Below are 21,871 nucleotides of genomic sequence, written 5' to 3' on the forward strand. Positions count from 1 at the left end.
TTCTGCCGGCTGATGAAGTTGTTTGACACCTCTGACCCTTGCACTAAGGTTCAGGCAATATATCTTCCTCATTTGGCTGACACGATGTTTAATGTTTACTCTGTATATGATTAATTCCTATGTGTACAGTTTATAGCTGTGACCTTTGAATTTATTGCACAAACAAAAGGAAGGGAATTAAAGCATAAGATGCCAGCACTAGTCTAAAAGGTCCCTATTAGTTATGGTGAACAGAAAGGTGTAAACAAAGGGCTGGGAGCACAATTCCCTATACTCCCTCAATTTAAAGGCTGATTCAACGAACCTAACCTTCAAACAATTTGACAACACATAGTAGCCCAGCACACTTTAAACACAATCTATTACAATCAATAAGTCAAAGAAAGTTTGATTTCACGTACAAGCCGATGTTTTTCAGTTTCAAATGTTCTTTATTGTTCAATCTTTAAAAACTTTTGACAGCATCACTTTTCGAACCGCCAACGCGGTTCGTCCCGACCAGGGACTTCTTCAGGGCTTGGCCAGTCAATATAGTCAATTCTGGTTGTCAAATTCTTAACAGTTCTTTGTTGACAGTTTCTTATGAATTTTTAATGGTGATCAGGTATTTCAGAAAAAGAGTTATTCTATTTGGTGACCCTTTGTCGTTTCTTCATCTGGTTAAGACATATTTGATAGTCGGAAGGTCAATTATACAAAATAGTAACCCGGATATGGTAGTTCGGGTCCGTAAGGAGGGTCCTCTATCGTCTCTGCTCCAACAGGAATCACCACGATGACCTTTGAATTTATTGCCCCTCCTTGCGCTCTGAGGATAGCAATGGATTGCAATGCGGTATAGTAGCGCAGGGGCTATGACTACATAGCGGAGGCTGTGACTATGGAATAGCAGGACCTTGGTACTGATACATCACTTCTTGGCATTGCTGCTCCTTGGTTATTTTCCCTTTTTAATATGTAATGACTTTGGAAGGTCGCTTTGTCCTCATGCTCTATTGTTGGCAATTGTGATGCCCCACCTGTGCACGATAACTGCTGCTTGGGACAAGCTAACTTCTCCTTGATTATGTGGCCTTGGTCGGTGGCTGGGCAAATTGATGGTCCATTCTGGTGTGATAAGTTTGTGGGTCCATGCTCTAGGGTCCTGTTCTACTCCCAAATCTGTACGGCACCTAATTTTTCAGTACACGATGCATGGTTGGATGTCCAGACGTCACGGTGGACACTATGTGATTGCTATATACATGATGTGTGATGCATTGTTGTGTTAGCAATTCTTGGTCAACTCCTTCTACGTGGGAGTGTTCTGACTCTGCGCCCCCCACATATGAGTGTACCCCAAATCTGGTTTGTTATGATGAGAGGGAGGGAGGGAGGGAGGGTGGGGTTTGGTTGGGCGTTGGGGTTGCTTTGGTATGTTGGGGGGAGCTGAAGTGGGAGGGGTGTTTGGGGTGGGGAGGGGGGATTGGTTGTCTGGAGGGAGGAGGGTAGGGGGGGAGGTTGGGGATGTTCTTGGTAAGGCTACGGTGCTGGGGATGACTACTTTGGTGATGTTTTTTATGTACAGCTGTGCGAAGTGTGCTGACAGTGTATCGGTTCCTGTATCTGAAGGTGTGATCATTGATCTTTTATGTTGCATGTTACTTCAATTGGGTCTATGATGGATAGGGCAGGTAAAATTACTTGGATCACTTGAAATATCAGAGGGTTAAATAACCCGAAAAAGACTAGGCAGGTGCTGGCATACTTGGACCGCCATAATGTTCAGGTCGCGCTTCTACAAGAGACGCACCTCACTGAGCACACTGCGGCTTCTGTAGCCAAGAAATGGGCTGGGGTGTGGCTTGCTTCTTCCTATCCCTCGTACCCAAGGGGGGTTATGGTGTTAATTAAGATAAATGTCCCCTTTGCGAGCACACACGAGGAGATTGATAAGGATGGCCGGTATATTATAGTACAGGGGAGGTTGTGATGTATTCCTATAGGTTCTGAATCGATCCCCCTATTCCTGACCCTATTCTGGTTAACGAACCAACAAGTTAACTAGCAGTCAGCCCATGAGGCAGCAAACCCCCATGATGCAGATACCGTTATCTGACGAAGCCACACTACGGCACAGGAACGTGTTATCTGATTAGGTCATAACGCTTGCGATCTAATTAGACAAGCGATATTCCTCCAGCCCCTGATAAGGCATACGGAGTTCTCATAACAAATCAAACCTATGACAACCTGGGAAAAACCCTGCGGCCATTGTTTTGATTTCACCAAGAACTTCAGCAAAAGAATGTGCTAACGACCTGGTCGTATGACATCCTTATTGACGTATCTATGTCCATCCTTACGTCAATCTCGGCACCTTAAAGGTATAAATATTACCGATATTGCCCTATGCAAACACACGCGGTGGTGACGAGACGGAGCAGCCATACTTGCCGAAGCCCAGAGCAGAGCAGACCCCGCTGGCGCAGCCCCGCCTTCTTGACGCGCTGAGAACGAGACGCGCTGCTTTCTCCTGCCGAGAAATCCAGCACCGGCGTTTCCGGGTAGCCCTCGCAGGCAGCCTGGAATATCGAGAGCAGAGAAGAGAGATACCCTCCCTCATTCATCCTAACTTCCAGGTACAGAACTGAATAACCCCTCGCAGAGAATTCTTTAGTCAGTCACTTGGCAAAAACAAACTTAACTTAAACTGTAACTTTCTATTCCCGCCCACGTATTAGGCTTAGGTCAGGTACACGGGGTAGGCGTATCTAGAAACACCAGTTGAGTACGTTTAGTCAAATGTATATGTGTATGTAATATATTTTATTCATTTTAAACCTTCATATGGCTTAGAAACCATATCAATGTTTTTACAGTATTATTTTATACTTCTGCTTTTAATGTATGCACTTTACTTAACGATAAGTATTGCAATAATATCGATCCATTTCTCTTGTACGAGAAAAGAGACTGATCAATAAATAACATCTTTTATTGAACACGCCCGTCTCTTCCTTTTCTCTACAATCTGATGAGACTAAGAATGCACGTACTGACTGAGTAAAATAAATTGCCTTTTGTTCACACGACTCTCGAGATACACTCTTGATTAGGGGAGAGCAAAGTTGTCATGTTCTATGGTTGTCAGAAACGAAATCCCTTCTTGTCTAATCAGGGAAGTTAATTCCTTCCTGAACATTCGAGAAAGTTTCTAGTGAACTCTGAGCTAGCTGGCAAACCCAAAACTTTAAGTCTAATATCGACAGTAGTAGACCTAGTCTGGTCTAGGCCTATACTATTGAAGGTATTATTCCAATGCGCAGAGCCTATTGGGATAATAGGAACTACACTACAAGGTTATGTGGCACACTGATCACAGTGGTTAATGTCTATGGCCCCAACATAGATGACCCGGAGTTTTATAAAAATGCTGTGGAATAAAGTATATAACCTACCGGTCTCTGCGATCATCTGTGGGGGAGATTTTAATGTTGTACTTGATCAAGATATGGATCGATAATCACCAAATAGTGCTCATGTCAAGAGAGCGGCGCAGGCTGTGCGTGATGGCATGTATGATTTGGGACTTAATGATGTGTGGCGGCTGCGACACCCTGGAGTGAGGGAGGGGACATGATACTCATATACACATAACGCTTGGTCCCGCTTGGATTATTGGCCGGCGACGCGTGAGGTCAATGCATGGGTGTCGCGGACCTTGCATTTGTCCCGCACGCTGTCGGACCATGCGCCTGTCCTGCTCGACATGCTCCTTCCTACCTATGCCCCAGCTCCATTTCGTTGGAAGCTGCAGCCCTCGGCCTTATTAGATCCGGTGTTTAAGGAAGGTATAAGGGAGGCTATAGGAAAATATTTTGCTGAAAACACTGGGTCAGTGAAAAGTATGGGCACCATCTGGGAGGCGTTTAAAGTAACTATTAGAGGGGCTTGCATAGGCCTACAGGCAGGGGTGCTTAAGTCTTTGCGCGATTCCATGGGGCGGTTGGAGCGTGAATTGGCACAACTAGAAAGACAGTATGAGGAAGCGCCAGCTGCAGCTACTTTAGCTGCAATACGATCGCAAGTGGGTGAGTATAATGAATTGGCTGAGCAGGAAGTACGGCATCTAGCGCGACGATGCACAGACTGGTATTACGGCGAGGGTGGTAGACCGGGACGTGCGTTAGCCGAGAGAATCACAGAGCCGTGGGGTAGATATTGCGGGGTGCAAGAACTTACAGAGGGTGACCTGTCCATAACTGACAATGCCGATATACTGGAGCAATTTGTTCAACATTACAAGGCAATGTATGGGAATAGGAAAACGGCTAGTGAGGAGGAAATAACACAATATCTGGATGACGTGGCCCTGGTTTGGTTGTCTAAAGGACAACAAGATTTTTTGATGCATTCCTCAACTGTTGAAGAAATTAGGGATGCAATCGCTGCTCTGCCGAATGGGAAGGCAGCGGGCGCAGACGGGCTTCCGTCTGAATTTTATAAGGAATATGCTGATATATTACTGCCCCATTTAACGGCCATGTACACGGAGGCCTTTGAGCAGCAGCAGTTACCTGCCACACTCAGGGAAGCGCTGATCGTCGCATTATTGAAGCCAGGCAAGCCACCGGATAAATGTGAGTCGTATAGACCATTGTCGCTTATGAATACTGATGTAAAAATTCTTGTGAAGGTTCTGGCAACTGCTGAATGTCATGGTACTCCCGGATCAATCTGGATTTATCCCTACGCGCTCCACGGCGCATAATCTGAGAGCGTTGTTTGCTGTCCTGCATCTTTTAAAACCAGGACTACCGGTGGTGGCAGTTCTGTTAGACGCTGCTAAGGCGTTCGATTCTATTGCGTGGACCTATATGTTCGCCGTACTGCATCGCATGGGGTGCCTTTCTTTTTTACCAGTTGGATAAAGTTGCTATATACTGATCTGGTGGCTCGGGTGCGGGTTAATGGACATGTCTTGGAGGTGTTTCTGATTAAAAGGTGCACTTGACAAAGGTGCCCGTTGTCACCCTTGTTATTTGCACTCATGCTGGAACCGCTTGCATGTGTGTTATGACAGAGGCATGCTGGTTGAGCGTTGCGATTTTATCAAAGGCCATTAGCAGTATCGATGTATGTTGATGACAGTCTCCTGTATGTAAGGGAACCAGTGCAATATCTGGAACAAGTTATTCGGGAGTATATCCGTTTTGAATGGTTTTCGGGCTTAGCTATCAACTTGAGTAAATCCATAATATTCCCTCCAATGTGGTGTACAGTACAATTCGTGTTGAATTACCCCTTAGAGTGGGCTTCTGACCTCGTGCGGTACCTTGGCATCTGGGTGCATCAGGACCCACAAGAAGTTATACGGGCTAACTACGGCGAGGCGGTGTCGAAGCTTGAGGACCAGGTGGCTCGGTGGATACGTCTACCCTTGACTTTTGCAGATAGGGTCGCGCTAATCAAAATGGTAGTGTTGCCAACATTTTTGTATTTATTTGTTAACGTTCCTATCACCTTGATGCAGCATTTCTTCGCCACGCTATGCTCTTTACTAAGTATACTCGCCTGGGGGGGCAAGAAATCTCGCATTGGGTGGGAGACACTGACAAACCCAAATGTGCTGGGTGGTTTTTCGGTGCCGGACATGCACTTATACTATCTTTGTGCACAGGCACAATTGGCCTATTACTGGCAGAATGCACCACCGTTCACGCCGCATGTGGCTGTTGAGGCTGGCGCGGTACACCCCCTGCCCTTGAAGGCAACAATAGTAAATCCACAGTCCGTGTACGAGCAGGGTGAAGTTGATACGGTACAGTGTACGGCTAGGGCTTGGGCAGAACTTGGGAAGCGGGCGCGGCGATGGCCATTACATGCTCCTCCAATGCTCTTGTTACACCATGCTGATCTATTGGTGATAGGGGAAGCTGGGGTGCTTAAGGTTTTGCATTCCGTGGGGGTGAATGTCATGGGCGACGCTTTTGCAGATGGGACATTTATCTTGTTACAGGACTTTAAAAAAAAAAAATGGGGTGAATGAGACTATGTCCACATTTATATACACTAGACTTCGGGCTGCCATGCGTAGCTTGTATCCAAGTTTTCCTGAAGAACCTAGCACATTGGGGGTGCTGCAGCTACTATATACAGCAAAAGCTAAGACTAAGTTAATCTCCTGACTCTATTATGCCTCGCAACTAGATGAAGGTGCTGCGCAGAATAACTCCAGGGTCAAATGGGATGAGTCTCGCGCAACCGCTAACGGATGAGGAGTGGGAGGAAAGCTGTCGGATGACTGAGAGTTTTGCAATCAATGGTAACTTTAAGCTCATTCATTATAAGTACCTGCACCAAATGTACTATACCCCTGCCAACTGCATAAATATGGTCTGAGGGACACTCATCGTTGCAAAAGATGCGGCGCAGAGGATGCTGATTTTGTACACCTGGCGTGGGTCTGCCCAAGAATACTTGTATTTTGGGGTGAATTGACAACAGCGCTGACTGACATGACGGGTGTCCAAATCGTAAGAGATGCCTGCCTAGAACAGGTTAGAGTTTTTGACTACCTGGGGGTGAGCCTCTCTGATCAATTTGGTTGGCTACAGCACATCCAAAAGTGTAAGATTAAACTTGGACAATAAGGTGGGGCTATTTTAAGGACTTACCGTGCACCTACATATCGCCCAATCACTCCAGCCCTTGAGATTTTTAGGTGTCAAGCAATGGAGGCCGAATTATGGGGCACTGTGGATACTGGAACTTTGGAGCAAGTAGAAAATTGGCTTATGAGAAGCATAAATAACCTCCCATCAAGAGCCCCACTTCCCCCATTACGGCTAGACTATGGGTTAAGGCATATTAATGAGGTGGTAGCCATGAAACCCTTATTGTACTGGCAGAGAATATGGACAGTTGCAGAACTCTCCATGATCCGTAAGGACCTAAAGGTGGTTATGAGACTGCCGGGGGGCGAATATGATCCCCTGGCTAAAGGTAGTTAGGCACCACCTGAGACAGATTGAGCTGGGTAATTTTTGGTCAACACCAACAGAAGACACATCAATTTCTAAGCAGGTTCTGAAAAATGCTTTTTGGCAGCATATTGATTCACACACTTTGAGCTCCATCAGGGGGGGGCTCACTCACTGCCCACTTTTTAGAGACTAATGTTGAGTGTGATTTTGAGCCAATCTTGGATGTTATTGAGTCCCTACAGGCAAATACCTTGTTTATTAAATTACGCCAAGGGATGCTACCAATGTGTGCTTCTACTGCTTCGTTGAAAAGTGGAAACTTTGTTCCTGTTAAAACGTGCCCATTTTGCCCTGGAGAGGCGGAAGCGGCTGAACATCTTGTTTTATTTTGCCTAGTCTATTATGATTACAGGAGAGAGTGGATATTGACAGCCTAGGCCCCCTAAGGTGTGTGCGTTAACAAGTGGCCTACTACGCTGCTGGCAGCACAAGGGTCGTTTTGGGCCTAGGCTGTCCCTCCCTTTGCCTGCGTTGACCTCTGGGCTCGTGGGACTGGAAAGGTCCAGGGCTGACCGTGCCTGGATTATCCTGGTGATATCAGGCAGTGGGCGGCATAGTAGCTTTGGAGACAGGGGGTGTGCGCTGCGGACTGTGCAGATCTGGCTCAAGGGTCACATCGGGCCCAGGCCGCTCCCCTCCCCTCATGTAAAACGCCTGCACAGACGGACATCTTGGCTGGAGCTTGTCTGCCCCCTCGGTGGCCTGGTGCACCTTGCTGCGCTGGCCCTATTGGTTCAGGGTGGAGAGACAGCTCCTGGGGCACCACCTGGAATCACTTCTGGTCCCACTGAAATAACCTGGCCCCTTTCCCCCTCAGGAATAACAAACTAAACTAAAGTTGGCGGTCCTCAGCCAGGCGTGGCGGCAAACCGCCACTGTCGTTGCAATCGCCCTACCCAGCGAGTCCGTGGTATTGAGTCCACACCGTATGGAGTAGCGTGCTGCGTCCCACCCTTCCGTTAGGGCTTGGGTGAGCTTTGCCCAGGCCGCCTCTGGGCACTGCGGCAGCACTTCTGCAACCGTATCCCACAGAGAGTGGGTGTAACGGCCCAAAAGGCAGGCCGTGTTCACAGACCGCAGCCCCAAACTCAGGGAGGAGAACAGTTTCTTGCCAAACTGATCCTACCTTTTGGATTCCCGATCCGGGGAACGGTCTGGAATGCGGTCTGGGATGTAGAGGCCTAAATCACCAGGCTCTCAGGGGTGGGGTGAACGGACAGGAAGCTGGGGTCGCCCGGAGCCAGGCGGTGGCGTCGGGCCACATTCCGTTCTACAGGAAGGCCTGTAGAGGGCTTGGACCAGGTACCCACCAGAACATCTGTGAGGGCTTCGTTAAACGGCAGTAGAGGCTCCGAGGAGCTTGCCTGCGGTTTGAGCACCTCAGTGAGGAGGTTGGTCCTCACAGCCACGACAGGGAGCTCAAGAGCCAAGGCCTTGGCCGCCCTAGACAACACCACGCTGTAAGCAGCCCCCTCCTCCGTAGCTACGGTAGAAGGGGAGACAAATCCAGTGTTGGGCGAAGTGTCCAGACCACTGGCCTCCCCAGCTCGTCTGCCCAGTCCTGTCTCAACTGGTACTGCAGTGCCAGAGGGTCCTCAGACCCCTTCCAGTCCCCCGAGTCGTCCATCTCCTGATAATCAGGGAAAAATGATGGAGCTGGGTCATAGGTGAATTGCTCACCTACCAGCGTCGAAGACGGCGCCGAGTGGCGCCGGTCCGACGCCGGACCCGGACCGGGGATGATGTTGTCCGGGAATGGCGTCGTAGGCGACACCAACGGTGACGGCGCCAGCGGAGGGGTCGTAAGGTCGACTGGCGACGCCACGGATCCAGACTTGTCACCGTGGTCGGCCCCGAGACAGTAAAGGCACCGATGGTGGGGGTCGGTCACCAACATCAAACGGTGACAGTCCTCACAAGGTTTAAAACAAGGCATCCCTCAGCACCGCGAGTCGAAGGTCGACTCGAGAATCGATCAAAAGGTTCCAAAAAGTTAGCTCTTCCCAGATCTGTGCTTGCTGGCGCGGAAAAAAGAAGAACTGATGTCAGCGCGCGAGGGCGGCATCTAAATACTCTGATGACGTCATCCCGGGGATCACGACGCCGACGACGGACGCGGAGCCGCAGACGACGCCTACCAACACGCAGGGGTACTGCTATGCAAAACTTTCCGGATCCAGTCTGACGCCTGGGGATATTCTAAGGTAAGGAATCTAACACTAACCTGTTTCTTTCAGATATGGTCGATTCTTCGTTTCTCAAACTCTTTGAAGATCTTCTGTTTTATTTCTTTTGTGCTTTCCTACAACATCTGTCAGTAATTCAGTTCATTCCCTTCTTTGGCACTGGAGCTCTTAGCTGTGCTTCCAGAGCCAAAGGCGAAAAAAAGAATATGACAATAACAACCATGCTTAAAGTATTTCGGGGCTCACATCTGACAACAAACAAGGAGTGACATACCACTAAACGATTTGATTATGCCTGAAAAAAAGACAGATGGGTCAAAAAGAAATATTTCTGCTCAGAACCACTGGTGATGGAACAATGCACAGCGTGTGGATCCAGTAGAGAATAATGCTGCAAAAATCCAAGATGTGTCTGAGGGGGAGATAGCTATAAAGAAGATCACATTCCTTGACAAAATAACGCAGACTACAGGAGTTGAGTGGAGCAAAGGGTGGGCCAATGATCCTTCTGAGAACAACATTTAAATTCCAAATGGGCAGGAGGAGTTTTGGAAAGCCATAAGTCTTTTAAGGCATTTCATGAAGGAATTAACAGATTTTTAAAGGGACATGCGCTCCCTGTATGCTGCAATTATAGCCAAATGTAGGCGGATGGAAGTGTATGCTATCTCAGCCTTTTGGAGATGCAGCAGGTAGTAAAGAATACCTCAATCAATCAAAAATACTTTATTCGGTTTTGTAAAAGAAAAACATAAAAGCAGCGTTACAAAGATAAAAAAGTGATAGTTTTAAGACTCAAGTACATTAATGGTAAACATGTATTTAAAAAGAATCGTAAAATATTGGTATAAGCCTAGTAAGAACCTGATACCCATAAAGTTTATGTAAAAAGCTGAAATCAAATGTTACCATTTAAAACAGTGGCCACAGTATATAAACAATCAATTTGGAAAACTCTTCCTCAATCTCAAAGCCGATTTTAAGAATCCAAATAGAGTACTTTCTGGTTTTAGCATTTGCAAAAAGCAGAGAGCTGGGCGAACCTGAGTAAAGTTCATCCTTTTGAGAAGGGGCTTTAAAAAAACCTTCTGGGGGCATCATAATGTCGGCAAAAAAACATAAAGTGCGTCAGATCCTGTGGAGATGAATCATCGCAGCCACAGGGAGACAGCACCTGGCCTCTATGGCTTCCCTTAGGAACGGCCAATAAGAGGTTGTAATAATCAAGCCTGAACCTTGTTAATAGGAACCGCTCATGAGAAGAGAGGGGCCACGTAAGGTAAGGTTCCAGCGAGGGAACGGTTTTAAGTAACATAAATTTACGTACGCTGGGTTTTACCATGTCTGCCCCATCTCTATTTAATTTTTGCCATAGGGAGAAAGTGTTTTTTTACATGATCCACGTCCCCAGGGATAATCTTTTCAGGATTTGAGAAAAGGTCTGGACGCCCCAATTCATTAAAGTAGGTTTTTAGATATTTTAACCAGGGGATATTGAGCATGTTGTCCAAGGACATGGCCTCTTTGAGCTGCTGGTGGTTGAGGACAAGATCTTTATTTAACCAACAAGTTAGACAAAAGAGCAAAGGGCGCATGGCTATAGTGTCACCAATAAATGGGATCCCTGTTTCTTCATGTGTAATTAGATTGGAGTTTCCTTTGGGTACTCCCAATAGCTGCTTTAAAAAGTTATTCTCTGCCACCTGAATGCCCTTGACTGTTACATATCTCCATAGCTCACTGCCATAACTGCAATTGCTACGCTTTTTGCCTGGTATAACTTCAGCATTGCAGCAATTGGGCGCTTGCCCATTTTGCTCACAAAGCTGAAGATAGCCCCATTTGCCCGTAAAATCTCCCCTTGTTTTCTCTCAACTAGGGTGCCCCAGTTTAGATGGTCATCAAATAGGACGCCCAGGTAGGAGAAGGTTGTGGGTATGGGTACTTTTTCACTATTTACCGTGAAGGGGTAAGTACGCTTCGGGCAGGTTCCAACTTGTAATATGTAGGATTTGGAGTTATTTATGGCTAAGTCACGGTCAGCCATGAAGCTGTGGAAAGCGGCCAGTATGGACTGCAGGCCTCTTGCCATTCTAGCCAGGAGGACCGCGTCGTCCGTGTAAAGCAGGACGGGAAGACCCCTACGCCCTACATATGGAAAATCCGCTCCAGTTTCGGTCAAGGTTTTGTCCAACTCGTTAATGTATAAATTAAATAGGAAAGGGGCTAAGATGCACCCTTGTCTTACTCCCCGGTCAACAGTGAAGTCCCTGGATACTCCTAGGTCCCGGGAGAATCTGATGTTTGCCCTGGTGTCCCTGTGCAGGTCCCGCAGGAAGTTGACCAAAGGGACATCCCCCCCATGGCGCCCATGGACTGCCACAATTTCCCCCGATTGACACAGTCAAATGCGGGGAAAGATCCATGAACGCCATGTAGATAGCACCCTTGCAGGCGATGGTATACTTCCCGAGGATCATGTACAGGTTGAGGCATTGTGCAAGGGTGGAATGCCCCGGACGAAACCCATACTGGATATCAGAGATAACCTGTTTTCTTTTGCCCAGGATGATAGTCTATTTAACACTACTAAACCTACGACCTTAACCACAGAATCAATAAGGGAGATCGGTCTGTAACAGCTAGTGCTGTTACGATCTCCCTTCTTGAAAACTGGGACGATCGTTGAGGTGCCCCATGACACTGGGCACCTCTCCACCACCGCTGCGTTAAGCACAGCCGTAAGGACCGGGGTCCAGAGGGACTTACTTAATTTAAAGAGGTCTGGCGGCACACCATCCGGGCCTGGAGCCTTATCACTGGTCAGGCCGGAAAATACCTTTCTCGATCTCACACATCGTGAACGGGAGCAGGATTTCCTCGCTTCCTCCCACCTGGGGACATAACTCAGGAGAGTTGCTCTTGAAGATGGAACCGAAGTGTTGTACCCAATCATCTTCTGAGATAATGGTGCCGATAGCATCCGCCCCTTCCCTCTCAAATAATGGTTTATTAACTAGCCCCCAGAATTTCGAGCTATTACCCAGTGTGCTGGGATCTAAGAGTTTACTCTAGTGAATCCTCTCTTGTTTTTGTGGGATGATTTAAAACTGAAATATCAGTGCGTGAGCAAGCAAAGAAATGGGCGCGAGCGTACCATTGTTATATAATGACAAAACCTGGGCAACTGCATGTGTACAAAACACAAATGGATTGGCACACATACAGAATGCAAAGGAATGATTTATATTTAGCCTGAACGTATATAGGCTCCGCATTGACATCACATACTACGTTGCCAATGCAACAATGCTACGTGGTTGCCATTTTGGATTGGGACTGTGCATTTTTAACTCTTGACATGGAGGTGTCCCTTATCTTTTTGCCATTGGAGTGGAAAAGTTCCTCCCAAGAATTGCTTGTGGGTGGTGGTGAACCTAGGGATATATTTTAGATGGCATCGTTAATGCTGGGGAAACAGCTTTGCCACTCACATCAGTGTTGTTCCCGAACATCACAAATGTTCATTTTTTTCACAAGAATCCAAGTAAAAACTGAAAGGAGTCAGAGGCCTAATTAGCTTCAATGCCACCTACAGCTGCCACTGATTCAGTGCCCTGGTAGGACACCGTCCCTTAATCTCTACTCAGCCAGGTGTATCATAGGAGCCTACTACACACTACAAGCAGTTGTTCAATTGATACAACAACTTGAGTCCTTAGGTCACGGGCAGTTACCCCCTCCCCTTTGTAGAGTTAATTTGTCCTCATTTTGTTGTACCCTCTGTCCATTGTTCAGAGATGCACTACACCACGCATATCTCAGCGATGAACGGCTCAACTGAATGGCAGAGTGTACACTGGAGCCTTCACTCTAGTGCCCTAATGATGCTGACTTTTTACTCTCACACGTTGGTCATATTACACATCGCTATCACCTTGGCGTGCACACCATATGATTTGCTGTTGTATTTACTCCTGACATGTGGTGTTGTTGATCTATTGCTGTACTGCATCGTTAAAAACAGTAAATGGCAATAAAAGAAATTCAACAAAAAAAACTTTTCTAGATATAACTTGTATGCTTGAAAAAGGGCAAGCAGAGTGCCCTTGAGAGAGCTCTGTTGCCCACCTAGAAAGGGGTCATAATCAACCGGGATCCCCGCTCTTTTAAACTACAATCATACTAAAACCTGCGTGTGCACAGTTGGAACTAATGAGGCAACATCTTTTCCATCTCCCTTGACACCATTAATAGGCAATCCTGACTTCCTAATGGGATTCACAGACAAATACATTTGCACAAGGACCAATGATTCCCCTCCAAGATTAGGTTTGTTGTGTATAAATGGTGACCTTAAAAGTTGTGAACAATGTTTTGCCTAGTTTGGAACCAATAGATGCAAATGCATTGACACAACTTTGGGCACACGCATTGGGCACATGGGAAGGTACTACAGGCAGCAAGTTGAGAAACCATGAAAATAAAGGCCTTTTTCTCAGGAGGGTACTCCATTCAAGTCAATTCTCTCTTCTACAGGCTGTTAGAAGTGAATAGTAACATTCAACAACACAAACATACTGGGAAATGGGCTGAGGTTTTACAGATTAATTTATCCGACAATTCATGTTACACCTAATCAATGGATACTGCTTACAAATTAAGGTTGAGATGGTATCTAAGACAAATCTTCCTAACGTGGGCTATTGGTGGCTGGAGGTCTGACGTCTGTGTGCTACGACAAAGCTTACAGCAACTGTAAGGGTTAGATTCCTTTAGATTTAGGTGTGTATGAGGACTCCTTTTCCCCCATCTCTCTCAAAAGGTAGTAGTCTGTCTTAGATACTTGCCCCACATCATGCCTGATTCTCTTTGCAAATATAGACCCCCAAATACACTAGCGCTCTTATAACAGTACATTCATCCAGCTTCTGCAGTGTTCTACGCTCTGTCACCAGTTTCTTGTGCTCTCTATATCATTGGTGTTGTGGGGGCGGGGTGTTGATGGTGTTGGTGGGGAAGCTGTTTGTGTACTCTACCTTCTTATGTTGTCTACATGAATTCTAAGGTATCTATGTGCCTATCTCACTTTTCTCATGGATAGTGTTTTTCCTGATAAACCATTAAATAGTTTTTTTTTTTTAAACAGAAGTGATTGTCATACATTCCTTTATAAATGCATTTGCAGTTTAGAGAGAATTAAAACCCATTGTCTTTCTTATCCTTTCCCAGCAATGAGATGAAGAGTCATCATTATGGGCCTTAGTAAAGTGATAAATGGTCCCCAGTTAGTGACTGAGAAGTCAAATGATTAAAGCTGACAATGGATTGCTGTTTGTGGCATTGCAAACTTTTTTTTCAACAATAGCCTGAATTGAGGGCTTAGCTATTTTGAAAAACAATTAATTTAGAAAGAATTCTAACATTGTCTGCTCCTTGTGTGCTACTAGTGGTGTATAACACTAAGGGTGTGATTATGATCTTGGTGGATGTAATTCTCCATCACAAACATGACTGATATCTCATCCGTCGTATTACAAGGGCCATAGGATATAGAGGAATTGTAATTTGGCAGACGGGAAACCTGTCTGCCAAGATCTTAATGAGGCCCTAAATGTGCATATGTTTATTTTGTTCGCTTTACCGGGCAGATAACGTGTTTGTTCCAAGCTCATTACCCTGTCTCCCTTGACTCACTGCTAGATGTAAAGGATAGGCATTACAGAGTCCAGTTCTCCATTTTGAGGATGAACGGCTACTCTCAGGCAAAATGGAACTCATTAATTAACCCTGCCACCTATACCAGAGACCGCTCTTGGCATCTTTGGAGGCAAAAAATCCTGCAATAGATTAATTCAGAGCTGAAAAACTGGAAGTCTAATCAGTGTAAAGAGTTCCAGCACACTTAGTACTCCCCTATAAGACAGATTTTCAATCTTGTGCATTCATAAAAAATGCTGATTGCATTTGACATGTGGTGCAATAGTGCTACTCGACTAACTTGGTAAACATGGTTCCCCACCTATCTTTGAAGAGCATGTGCTACAGACGAGCCCTCTTGGAAAACTCACTATAAAATGGCGTGTTGCAAAACTGTGAATTTGTAATGCGTTACACCTACCATCCCCCAAATATTCTTTTTATTTTTCTAGTGCTTTGGGATCAGGTGATCACCATAATGACTGGCTTTTCCTTTCACAAACATTGCTATTCAGAACATTGTTATTGATTCTACAGTGACTTGCACTCCCTGCTCCATGATTGCTTCTGGTAGCAGAATCTTAAAAGAGGGAGGCTTACTTTAGATTATTTAATCAACATGCTATAGTGACATCTGCCTGCTGTCATTTCAGACAGAGCACAGGCTTTGAATAACTTGTCTGCAATCTCTGTCCCGACACCTGTCTTACCATAGTATGACAGAGTGGCTGCGGAGCCATAGAAAGGTGTTTATCACAGCCTGACCTTGACGATAACAGACAGGATAAAAAGTCCATGCTGTTAATAAATGCTGCTTTCTCAGATTTGCTTATTTTCCATTCCATTAGTGCTTCAGTTCAGCTTACTAATTTGCCTTTATCGGTTTAGGATTGCCTCTTTTCCCACCTTCTTTAGGTGCCCTCATAATTTTGATTCGATAGATATGAGGAGTTTGCTTTGATTAATGTTATATCCAACTTGCTGGTTTAATAGATGTCCTCTACGAGAGTTCCTGGTATTTATTTAGTTCAACATTTCTTTTTATTATTAAACTAAGATTTCTTTATAGGGTATTGACTTCGTACCTTATTGTGAAACTGTGGGGAGTGTGTGTTGAAGGGTGAGGGTGTGTGTAAAGTGTGGGTGTGAGAAGGAAGAGGGTGAGTATATGAGGGAGAGTGAATGTTTGAGAAAGAGTATGGTCACAAAAGGTTCTTTTCAGACAGCGGGCTCTCTTACTTATTACTTGCTTGACTTTCCTTCACATATACCCCATTTGTATTCTGATAATTCCTCTCGTTCTCTCTTTTATGCCACCTATGCTATTTCAACCTATCTCTTCAACCCAGCCTATTCTCTATGCCATTTCATCCTATTCCTCCTATCACCACTGTTGTCCTCTGCTACATTTCAGCCCACAACTGTGCTGTACTTTATGTTCACTTAAAACCTGTATTGCTTTTTCTGTCTTGTCCTTCTTCCATCCCTCCCAGTTGCTTTCTGTTGTTTCCAGTGATTGCAAGGTCTTAGTTCATCTTTCGCCATTGGATGCCCTTATGAGTCCTTTCCTAGGTAAATAGATGGATTAGGAATGCTTCCCCCAGATATCCTGTTTTGGGTCCTATCAATGGCAAATTAATTATTTCTGTGTTAGTTGCAGAGTTCCAGCCTTTCTTCCCCTCTATCTGCTTTTGCTCCACACTTACCTTCACGTAGGGAGCTATGCCAGGTTGGTGGCTAGTAAAAACATTTCAGAGTTTGTAAAATAGGTTTACTTGAATTCCTAAAACAATTATCTACTCCAGTATCCTTTTGGACCTATCTTAGACCTGTGCCTTTTGATAATATGAAAGTTAAAATTCCAGTTACTTAAGTATATGCTGTGAATTTGATCATAAAAAGTCATGTCTCTAGTACATTTTTTGCTTTCTGTGATCTTAGACACATATTATATCCCCCTGCACCATTGAAAATGCTTACTAAGGGATTCTTTTCAAGAATTTATTTTAGGGATTATTGTTAAGGAATTATTTTATTTAATCAGCCTCAATTTCCTTGTTTTTCAGAGAGCCATGCACACGTATGATAGCTGAAAATCAGGAATACCTGGGCCGTCTAAGCACTTTAATACAGGAAGCCAGACAAGAACAGAGTAACAGCATGATGGTGAGTATTGAGGTGCCACAAAGTGGGCCGTTTCCAAGTATGATGGCACTGCCTTTGGTCTTCTGGATCATCTGCAGTAATTTGTTTACTATATTTTATAAATTCGTCCAGAACTAAACTGCTTTTCTGATGTTGTTGTGATGCCTACAAACTATCCTTAATCACAGTGAAGATATTTCAAAATGTTGTGTATTATTCTGGACCTGTTTTGGATGCATATGGATGGAATTTGAACGGAATAATAGAGCATTGTATTTGTTCGAATCTCTGAGACTGAAGAAGAAATGTATTGAACATTGGTGCTCAGGAGTTCTTGCATATGTTATACGGAGCTTTGTCTCCCAAACGAAGGTTTTTTGTGGCTGGCTTCTCTCCTTGGAGCACCTGTGGGGAATTGTACTTTATAAGATATAATTGGTATAATTTAGCGTAGACATACCTTGCCACTTTGCTTATTGTTGACAACAATATTTTCTTTGTTATGGAATTCTCTTAAACATTTTAGCGTATCTCTGTCCATGTATGGCATGCTGGAACTATTTCAAAGAAGATACATTTTGCACTGAATTTTTTTTAACATAAAACGTACCCATAGAATTGTCAGAATCTCCTTGGCCACCTGTAATTAGGTAGTGCTATATGCCACACCAACAATCCGCACCTGGTCCACTTTGTGGCCTCTACACCATGCTCCGCAACATTGCCACTCTTACAAGTCTTGGTGCATCTCATGTCCCTGCACACATTTGTCTGTTCTGAGCAAAGCAGAGAATGCTGAGGTATGTCAAGCAGATTTTCCTTTATTGCTTCCTTAACAAAATGTCAGACACCCCCAGAAAGCAAGTAATGTGCATGGTAGCACCATTTTCATTCTAACACCTTTTGTGGGCACCTCTTGAGAAAAAGCGTATAAGATGTGGGTCATCCATCTTAGATGGCCACCCATTTAAACCACATCTGTTCATAAGGGAGATGCTCAGCATTTAAACATCAGCGTGTAATGAAGCATGTCTTCTCTTGCTCAGAAGTAGAGGTGCAAATACCATCATAGACTGTGCTTATCTCATATAAATACACAACTAGCATCAAGGGTTTTATAACACATAACGACCCCTTAAGTGACCACTTTCCTCAGAGTGTAAGCCTTGTATTGTATAGTGAAGTAATTAGAAGGGAGGTGTAAGAACCTACATGTGTTTAATGACATCACACGTAACGGAAATAATGGCTATTCCCTACTTCGGTCGAAAGTTGATCCCATAATTTTCATCAATCAATTAGTGACCGCTTATAACAAAGCCTTCCTAGACTGTCTGGATGATACTCTGGATCAATGCCAAAATCTTAGAAGCCTTCCAGTCGATCACAACAGGGATTGAAGAGGGTTTATCAATCCAAAATAGAAAAACAAATGACCAAAACCATGGATTGTTCAACACAACATGTACTAAGGCTTATAAGAAACTTAAAAAAGAGTTATAGAAGCCATTGAAGTCCTGGCAAGAAATATAAGTATGTAGACGAGAGTATTAACAAGCCCTTAGAGGGTGTAGAAAGGGGATGAGAGAGGAGGCATGGGAGGCTTTGCATGACACAAGTTTAGTTAGAGATAAAAGTGTGTTCTGACGGGCAGTAAATGCTCCTTTCCTGAAACTCTGGGATAGCCCAACCATAGAGATTTCGATTAGTGAAGTGAAATGGGTTACCCATTTCGCTATGTATAAATCACCAAATGAAAAAATGGTAACCTGTAGCGCCCCAACTATAACGTTTACCAACTTCCCCCCTAAGGTGCTGATTAACATTCTGTTCACTCTAGAAGAGGTTATCCAGCTCTAAGAGCTAGGAAAGGGGAAAAAGCACCTAGTCCTGACGGAATACCAGTTGACCTTATTAAAGCTAATTTTGCTCTTTGGGCCGCAATATTGATCAAGATCTTGACAGCTTGCTGTAGTACAGGTTTGGTAGTTACTTGGTCTGAATCACTTCTGGTACCAATCTACAAAAAAGGTGATCGTCTTAACCCTGCTTGTTACCGGCTAATCTTATTATTAAATTCATTGGTCAAGGTGGTCAGACGTATTATATTGAATAGGCTTCAAGATTGGGTTGAATCTAATAAAATTCTGTCTAAGCTGCAATTTGGCTTTCGAGCAGGTCTTTGGACAGTTAAGCAGGGACATAAATATATGCTGGCCAAGCAAGACAGCCTGTTTTTGGCACCTGTAGACCTATCATCGGCCTTAGATTGTGTGGAGCATGATAAATTGTGGCGATAATGGCCGATTTAGGCGTTGACTCACCTTTATTAGACTTCCTGAGGCAATTGTACACTGATACTAGAGCAAGGGTGCGATATGGGGTCATGGGTGAGTGCACTACATCTTTCTGCATAGAGGAGGGGGTGAGGCAACGGTGCGTTCGGGGCCCTTTTTCTTTACACTGTATATGAATTTTTTGGGCTATACACTGATTGATCAGTGCTGGGTTTTACCACAAGTTGGACATCGCCTGATTCCCGCCCTCCTCTATGCCGATGATGCTGTGCGTATGGAACGTACACAGATGGGCCTTGAACGCCTACTAATAAGCTTCATACTTCTATGCAGAACTTAGGTCTGTTAATAAATCAAAGATCTCCATAATGTGTGGGAAAAGGAATTTAAATTGTAGGGATATCCTCGTAGAAAACAAGAGGATCAACTTTACTAAGACATTTTCTTATCTGGGTATTTTTTCTGACCAGAATGGTATGAGGAGTCAGGCAATCAAATCAAGGAAGCTACTGTTTTTGAAAAACACGGCAGCCTTGTCCAACTTTTCAAGGAAGCTGGGCAGAAAACCCCCCAAAGAATTACTAAATATATATACGTTGAAGTGTGTATCAACAGCTACCTATGGAGCCGGAGTGTGGGGGTCTTCTGATTGCCAGCCCTTACAAGTGGTGGAGAACTCCTTTTTAAGATTCCTCTTAGCGGCACCATTCAGCTGCTCTACCTACGTATGCCATGCTGAGTTGGGTTTACCTTTTTTATCTGATTTAATTAAGATCCAGCCAATTATTTTATGGTACAAGATCTGGTACTCTGAGAAAACCACTCTTAATAGGAATGTCATAAGAAATTGTCTCAAATGACATCAGGCACTCAGTATACCCTGGCTGAAATATACTAAAAATTTCCTGAGCGGTTTGGTCATCCGGAATTATATGAGCAGCCAGAATCCCTAGAATATATTAATAGAAACAAACTTAAAGGTAAGAGTATGACATTATTGGAGGGACTAAGACTGACCTCGGAATTATTGAAGCAGAGTGTTCGCAGTAATCAACGATCTTGGTCACCTATTATATTCAGCCATATTTAAAATGTATTGAAGGGATCCAAGACAGACTTGTCCTAACACGTTTTAGAAATGGCATTTTTCACCGCATGATTAGCTTTCCAGAGATAAATGTTGTTTTATAAGTGTATGCTGTTATGGTTTCCCGGGAAGAAATCGAATAAAGCTTATTTTGAGTGATTGATAGCGCCGAGGCATGTGGGTGCTGCCCTGGCTGCAACGTTGTCCAGAGCGTGCTGTCATGGAGGCCTGATAATTGTACCTCGTTTGTGGTGGACCAGTGGTTCTAAATCAGGGGCATCATTCTTGTTGACGGAGACACTAGTGTTCATTGGGGCAATTCCTGTTGGTACCCCACTGTAATGAAATGTGTATTTGTTGGGAAGGATCCCTGTTTTACAGTGGAGCTTTTACATTTCTGTGTGACTCCATAAACTTGAACGCCTATTTTGTACAAATCCGATTGATACAAACTACTGTCAGCTATATTTAGACCTGTGTCCTATTGTTACAAAGCCAGTTTTGTCTATTCTACAAGACATTGTTACTGAATGTGTCATGGTTCTTAAAGCTGTACAGTGCATATTTGCACATTCTGCTAGACATTGTTGCTGGACAGTCTCAGTAATGCTTTCTTTTCTCTGGGGCACGATTGTACTGCTCCTTATACATATTTCTTTCAAACGTTGTGGATGTATTATTACACAATCAGAGCGATAAAGAGAAGAACATTTCAGAACTTTAGTAGTTATTGCGTATCCCTTCATGCAGAAGTTGTGCCTTAGGTGAACGTGCAGACCAGAAGTGCATGTCCGCACATTAGTAGTTAAGGGTTATATACTTCGTTTTGAATGCTGTGCTCGTGGATCTCATTGTAGTTTGAACAACTCTATTGCCTGATTGTGCCAATTTTGGATATTTTCCTCACACCCTCTTTGCTGAGCCCAGTTGGAAAAAGACAGAAGAAATTTAGAGCACTAGAATCTTGTCCACAATTACTGAAAGACAATACATCACTTTCTGCCCCACCCCAAAACCCCTTCCCCTGCCCGTCACCTGCACAACTCTTTCCACCAGTTACTCCACCTAGAGAAAAATAAGCTGGACTCAGTGGAAAAGGTGGTCTGCTAGATATAGTTTATCAGTCCATGAGTTCTTAAGGTAGAACTTGCTTTGAGGGACTCGTGGGACACTGAACATTTTCTGACGGAGAACAGAGGGTTTCCAGGAGATTGTCAAGGAAGGTGTGCTCACTTCTGACAATGTGAGAAGTGAGATGGAACAGCGTCTGACCAAGCTGCCTTAGATATATCATCTTTGCAAAATGCTTTACATCTATTACCCATCAAACACATCAAACATTTCTGTTTTTTCACATTTGCTGGCATATCTTTCTTTGGATCCTTCATGGGCAATTGAAATACAGAAGATGAAGATGGAAGCTGACCG

At 44.5% G+C, this 21,871-nt stretch overlaps 1 protein-coding gene across 2 annotated transcripts in view; it reads left to right on the forward strand.

Annotated features, from left to right (window-relative positions):
• CHUK (component of inhibitor of nuclear factor kappa B kinase complex) overlaps window positions 1-21,871 on the forward strand; it is a 559,943-nt gene that overhangs the window by 518,704 nt on the left and 19,368 nt on the right. For both annotated transcript variants that reach the window (XR_013594756.1, XM_078642754.1), the window contains one exon: window positions 16,981-17,080. Coding sequence is in view for 1 of the 2 variants with exons in the window: in XM_078642754.1 (XP_078498880.1) it covers window positions 16,981-17,080 (100 nt within the window). In the remaining variant the exon portion in view is untranslated. The remainder of the gene's footprint in view (window positions 1-16,980; window positions 17,081-21,871) is intronic.

The sequence above is a fragment of the Lissotriton helveticus genome, chromosome 5_1, assembly GCF_964261635.1.
Source record: "Lissotriton helveticus chromosome 5_1, aLisHel1.1, whole genome shotgun sequence".
Classification (NCBI taxonomy): Eukaryota; Metazoa; Chordata; class Amphibia; order Caudata; family Salamandridae; genus Lissotriton; species Lissotriton helveticus.